Source organism: Vombatus ursinus, unplaced genomic scaffold, assembly GCF_900497805.2.
Source record: "Vombatus ursinus unplaced genomic scaffold, bare-nosed wombat genome assembly UNPS02014770.1, whole genome shotgun sequence".
Lineage (NCBI taxonomy): Eukaryota > Metazoa > Chordata > Mammalia > Diprotodontia > Vombatidae > Vombatus > Vombatus ursinus.
In genome coordinates, this window is record NW_020954548.1 from 33,238,376 (window position 1) to 33,244,950 (window position 6,575).

The 6,575-nt window shown below is 46.2% G+C and overlaps 1 protein-coding gene across 1 annotated transcript in view; it reads right to left on the reverse strand.

Moving 5' to 3' along the window:
• Positions 1-1,406: 1,406 nt before the first annotated feature.
• The window catches only part of LOC114043856, a 9,571-nt gene continuing 4,402 nt past the window's right edge, over positions 1,407-6,575 (reverse strand). The window contains exons 3-6 of the mRNA XM_027863078.1: positions 6,462-6,535; positions 5,171-5,307; positions 4,600-4,716; positions 1,407-2,649 (exon numbers count right to left, since the gene is read on the reverse strand). Of these exons, the coding sequence (XP_027718879.1) occupies positions 2,338-2,649; positions 4,600-4,716; positions 5,171-5,307; positions 6,462-6,535 (640 nt within the window). The 3' untranslated portion in view covers positions 1,407-2,337. The remainder of the gene's footprint in view (positions 2,650-4,599; positions 4,717-5,170; positions 5,308-6,461; positions 6,536-6,575) is intronic.

Consider the following 6,575-nt stretch of genomic DNA (forward strand, 5'->3'; position numbering starts at 1 on the left):
AGCTTTAAAATCTATTTCTCTAATTCCAGGCTTGAAGTATTGTGGGGGCTCTGATTCAGTCAGTGAAGCTTTCTGATGTCATGATCCTGACTTGTGTTTTGTCTGAGTGTATTTGCTGTCAATGGACTACAGTAGTTTATGGGCAACCTAAGGAATAAATGTGTACAATGGCCTCCCACTAATTCCTCTTATGAGGAACACACTATTGAAAAGAATGTTACTAAGGATTACAATGGCACCCTTGTGAATGAAACCATCTTTGAGTTTGACTGGAAATCTTACACTGAAGATGGAAGTAAGAATTACTACTGTGATTGCTTTATACAATAGATGGGCAGATAGATGATGTTAAATTGCTGGTCTGTCTACCATCCAGACTTGAAAAGTACAAAGAGGGTTAAAATACCAGGATGCATTTTTTTTAAAGATTAATCTATTTTAAAAGATTTATAAAGAATAAAAAAAAATAGGTCCACTTTGTTGTAAAGCTGGGCAGAAAGAGTCCAAGCTTATAGCCCCTCTTGGAGGCAAAAAAAAACCCCAAAACATTTCTGTGCTTCAGAGTGGAACAAAAATAAAAACACTTCACTTTCTAAAAAGTGTTCACTAACACTTTTCACATTCATAAGTATTTAGTAAAAGACAAACCTCATTACGTCTGAGACTGCCTTCCCTGCTGCTTCTCCATTAGTGATGGCATCCCTTAAGTTAATGATAAAGGAGCCAATCCGGTGGCTCTAGGCCAGGCAGGCAAAACTAAAGTGGGAAACACTGGCAGAAGAAATCCTTTGATTGAACGTAATAGAAATCAGTACATTCCACCAAAGAACTGGGAGACAGAGGCTTGCTGCCCCCAGCACCATCTATATCACACCACTAAATGGCCTGTGGCAAATAGGCAGGTGTACACCTGCCTTCCTCCAGCTTCATACTCATCAGGCTCCCTTTGTCATGGGAGGTCCCACGATGTACCACATTAGCACTTAGGGACCGAGAAGAACACTGATTTCAATGGTATAGGGACTCCTGGCTGAGAAAATCCCCTCTGCAGGTCAGTACCTTCTCTGCAACTTCAGAGTCCTGGAGAATTGTTGAAAGCACTGACTTGCTATATAAATATAGCTAAGTGACTTACGCAGGGTCACCAGCCAGTATGTGTCAAGAGGTAGAGCTTGACCCCAGGTCTTCCTGCCTTCAAGGTGGCACTCCATTCACTAGACCACACTACTTACTTTATTTAATTCAACTGACTTGAAAATTGATTTGCATGAGTCAGTCCCCTAGGTGAGAAGTGGTTAACATTTTCCTACAAGGCTGAGTCCCAGCATTGACTGGGCTTGTCCAGACCCATTAGTGATCTACTACAGTTATGACACAGACAGAAAAATGAAGACATAACAACAGGATTGTGCTCATTTAACTATTTAATGACATAGATATGGTTTCTAGACTTGGAAACCTGGGGAGACTATACTGTCTTCTCTTGTCTCCTTGTTTCTACTTTTATAATGATAACAAATGCATTACGTCAGCCAAGTAACTTCCTGAGTCTTTCAGGACCCTATTCCTGTCCAGGCTGCTGTGCATAAAAGCCAGCTGTCTGCCCTTCTTCCACCCAAAGATGACAACCTCCGCAAGCAGGCAGAAAAGAGTCTAGGATGAGGATTCTACCTACCCATCAGACTGGTCCAAGGTAGAGTAGATTTATATCACGTTAAAACTGTGAATGCCTGATGGAAAAGCATCTCCATTATGAGAACATCTATTCCCTTGCAATGATCCTCACTGGTCTTAGTATCATAGAGCTACTGTTCCCCCCCACCACCAACGATGTCCTTAATCCTGGCCCCACACTGTGCTCTAAGCCTTGGAACATGCTTAGTAGTCACCAGAAATCCATGACTCATCCCCTATCTTAAAGAAACACCTGAGCCCTTCACTCACCTATAATAGCATATGAAGGTAAAGAAACTTACTCTCTCAGAGTCTAAGCCCCAGGAAAGGAAAAAGTCATAAAGCCTCCCTTGGTCACCTGCTCCCAAATCCCAGGCTTGTATGTAAATAAACCACCCCCACCCCACCTCCAGCACCCTCCACAGGCCCTGAAGCTGGGCAGGGCTTGTCGGGAGAAGGCGCTAACACAGGCAAAGGATGAGGGCTACTGCCTGTGTGTTGCACATAGACATAAGGGTCAGAGGGAGAGGGGCAGTGTTTCCTGCCCACAATTTCCATCTTATGAGGGCTGTCTTCAGCTGAGATGGTACCAAGACACAGACCCCTTATTTCCCAAAGCTGAAGGTCCTGCCCCTTCAGGCATGTCACACCTATGTCAGAGGGTCAAAGAAGTTCCATCTTAAACTGGTGGAAATTAGGTCCTTCAAGAGTCCCAGGGCCCCCTAAGTCCTGGGTTTCCCTGGTCCCAGGACCCTGACTCTGGTCAGGCCCCCTGAGCTGCTGCAGAGTCCCCAACACCTGCTGTTGCCAGCGCTGCTGCTGCTCCTGCTGCTGTTCTAGCCGGCTCTGCTGATCCGTCAGCACTTGGAGCACCTGTAGGACCTGCTGCACAGCCCGCTGCATTGCATCCAGCTTCTCAGCCAGGCCCTGGGCACTGACCCAAGGCAGTCGGGTCTGAGTGCCCATGTCCTGAACCTATGGGGAGAAAAGACAGTGTGAGGCTGGAAGGCAACAGCAACGAACAGCACTCTCCACCCCTCCCATACTCCTAAGGGGACTGAGCAGCAGCAGCAGCTCAGAACCTGGGTTATGTACAACTCCTGAGGATTTCTAGTTCAACCCACACATAAAACACAAATATCCACTATAATTTACCCAACAAGGAAGCATCCAAGCTCCTTTTTTAAGACCTCCAGGGGCAGCTAGGTGGCACATAGGATAGAGCTCTGGCCTTGGAGTCAGGAGGAAATGAGTTCAAATCTGATCCCAGACCCTTGACACTTGCTGTGTGACCCTGGGCAAGTCACTTAACCCTACTGCCTAGCCAAAAAAGCCAAAAAAGCCAAAAAAAAAAAAAAAAAAAAAAAAGAATCTCCAATAAGGGGGACCTAATCACTCTTGCTTGAGGCATCACACACTTAGAGAGAACTGGGTAGGAAGGTTTTTTCCCCTAAAATCAAATCACATTCTGCCTACCTTCTATCCTTTAGTCAGAATTGAAGCTTCAGAGGGAAAAAAAAGAACAGTGTAGAAAAGGGGAGATTTGACACTTGTCTGAATGTTGTAGAGTAGAAGCGTTACATGGAGGTAAAAGAAGAAAAAAGGCAACAATGCAATTAATTAGAGCAAAAAAAAGAATTGACGTTCTCCCCGAAGAGAGAGGAGTTGAAGGCTCTAGAAAGGAAGAAGCAGCTTGTCTCCCCCAATAAACAATAACATAGAGCCCCAGAAGCTATTACAGGAGAGATTGTCCCATAAGGATCAGGAAAAGAACAGAGTAGCAGTGCTTGGTGACCGGCGAAGGGGCACTAAGACAACAATAAGAGAAAGGTTTTCTATTGTCTGCATGAGGACCTGCGTGGGAGCCGTAAGAAAGAGCTTCCCGAGTCTTCTCAAAATGATTGACTCTCTCCACTTTTGGTGATTAATAAAGCCAATAAATAATCCTCACGAAAGAAACCCAAAAAGTCTTCCCAATAATTACAAAGTCTAGGGCAAGAAACTAAAGACCACAGGGGCACTGGTTCTGTTTTCTTCACTGGTGTATAACTGAACACAAGGGATGCAAAAGAAAAAAACTAATTTGGGAGTTAACAATGATGACTAAGAAGGTGAAATCTAAGAATGGGATTTGGATTTCTGGACCATGGCTTAAAATGTAAAGATGACAGATTACTGGTCAAAGATATAGCACAGCTACAAAGGCTGCTAAGAAAAATCACCAGGTGTCAAAATTTAATCAAAAGGGCTTTAATGGATGAGAGAGAAGACCGTCTATGTATAATACCCTCTTATGTCTTAACTGCCTTAGTGGAAGCCAGAATAATAGGAAAAAGTTAAAAAGTTCCAAATTCAGGAAAAACTTCCTAACAATTAGAGCTCTACAAATAGGTCAAGAAAACCCCAAATGGGGTCACAAAGAGTCAGACACAATGAAAAACTGAAGAACAACAAACATGGAAATGGACTGCCTCAGGAATTGGTGGATTCCCCACACCTGCAGAGGCTGGGTGACAGTGTTGGTTATATTATCTTGGAGACTCCTTTCATGTACGGGTTGGACTTCAAGGATGCTGCCTTTTCCAATTCTCAGGTTCTATAACTGTCTCCTTGGGCCAAGCAGCACAAACAGGTTCTATAACTGTCTCCTTGGGCCAAGCAGCACAAACCAAATCTCTCATCCATAAGACAGCCCTCAAACACCTGAACGTAGTCATCATCACCTCTAAGTAAACCTTCTCCAAGCTAGCACCTCCCAATTCTTTCAATCACCTCTCCACAGCAGCTTTCCCCCTGCCTGACATGCTCACGTGTCCCTAATTCAAAAACTGCTCTCCCTAACCATCTCTTTCCAACATTCTCAAGAGATTCATCCATGCATGCTGCTTCCACCTACCTCATCTTTCCATTCCTTTATCTACTCACATGTGGGCTGGAGTCCTTAAGGTCTGGAAGGCCAGCGTTGGTCCCAGGAGACTGCACTCCTACCAGGAGAGGGAGAGAAGAGGAGCTAGTGCCCCTCTGGGCATTCTGGACAGTGGCCTGTGGAGGAAGCAAGCAGCAACATCCTCGAGTCCCTTCCCCCTCCAAGATGGAGAAAAGACAGGAATGGGGGACAGAGTACAACCCCTGGCTATAATGGCCCATGCCTCCCTCAACGAAACAGAAAGGACTGCCACCTCCCAGATGGGGGCAGCCTTGGAGGCCAGCCTAAGTTTGAGGCCTGTATTCAGGGCACTACTGCCCTTTCTCATATAAATTTAGTTAAACCTGGGACCACCTTCTGACGAGTCTATCTCCACTACCCTCTCTACTCCCATTTTACAGGCAAGGCAACTGAAGCCAGAGTAACAAAATGCTTTGTGCAAGGTTACATAACTAATTCCACTACTTTGACTCCAGGCAAGTAGAAGTGAGACAGAAGTCACGGACCACTTTTCCTGCTTCCTGCCCTCCCCCCCACCAACACCAACCCCGGGATGCCCTGGTTCCTTACTTTCTTGTGGAAGAAGATGGCTCTGTCCACAATCTTCTTCTTGACAAGGAGGGCAGAGTTCCGACCCCGACTCAGTGGATATGGAGAAGCAGGCTGGCTCACTGGACCAGAAGCCCCCAGCCCAATCCCAATATCACCTATAAGTAAAACAAGATGAGCAGCTGCAAAAGGCAGGTGGAGCCCTTTCTCCAGAGTCTAATGCGATGCTTCCTACTTCTATAGCCTGGTCTCCCAGCACTAACAGGCAGACCAAGTGAAAGAATAAATGAGTGTTTTCTTTCCCCAGAAAAAAACAGGAGCCATTCTTCCTAGATAGCTAGGAACAGTGAGAACACTTCCTAGAAATTCTTGGTAAGTGGCAGAGTTGGGGGAGGTAATGAGACAAGAAAGCTCCCTGGTGTCCTGCACACTGATCTATGATGAAGCTGGAAGGTTAAGACTGAGGAGAAAAAAGGCCTGTTTTATACACTGCATGTCACTGGTACTGAATGATACAGAAAGAACATCACAACAATCAAGTTCTTCCCTGCCTCCCACCTACCCCGAGAAATCAGGTTACAGGGAGCTCAGGGTAGGACCACAAGCTCTAAAACTGAAGAGGTGCCTTAGGGATCACCTGGTCCACTCCACTCATTTTACAGATGAGGAAACTAAAGGTCAAAGAGGGAAAGGGATTTGCCTGAGGTAGAAATCAGCAGAGCCAGGCCTCAAGCCTAGGTCCTGACTCCAAACCAACGTTCTACAATGTTACCTGAGAACAGCTCTTGCCTGAGGCCTAGATCAGAGAAGAGGATGCCTGCTCAGCAGATGCCCAGCGCCAATAGGCCACTGTCTTCTCCTAGACCAGGGGTGGGGAACCTGTGGCCTTGAGGCCACATGGGAAGTTTGGATTCAGTCAAAGGGCCGCACTTGAAGACCTAGAGGGCCACATGTGGCCCACCCCGTGTCCTAGACACCTGTTGCCTTGTAACCCAAGCAGTGTCAGGCTAAGAAAACTGGCCTGACTTGTCATACCCTCATTCTGCTCTGCAAGCAGCCTCCCCACTACCACATGCTACATGTGGGAGACAACCAACACGTAACCCAGGGTGGAAGAGGGAGAAGGGGAAGGTAATATCACCATGACTTTTCCCAAAAGATAAAGGAGAGTTCTTAGAGTAGCTTAAACTGGAAAAAGGCTCCACACTTCCAGAAAGTCAGAAATCCAGTGGACATACTCTCTTGCTGGACAGAGTACAACCCTTGTAGGACACAACCAGTAAGAAAGGCCTGTAAGGCCTAGAAAACTTACTGTTAGCGGGTGCCTGGGGAGCTTCATCGGAACAAGTATCTTTGGGGTGGGCTCCACCACCCTGACACAGAGATGTCACGCTGACAATCCTAATGCCCTCTTTGCCGTCCCAGC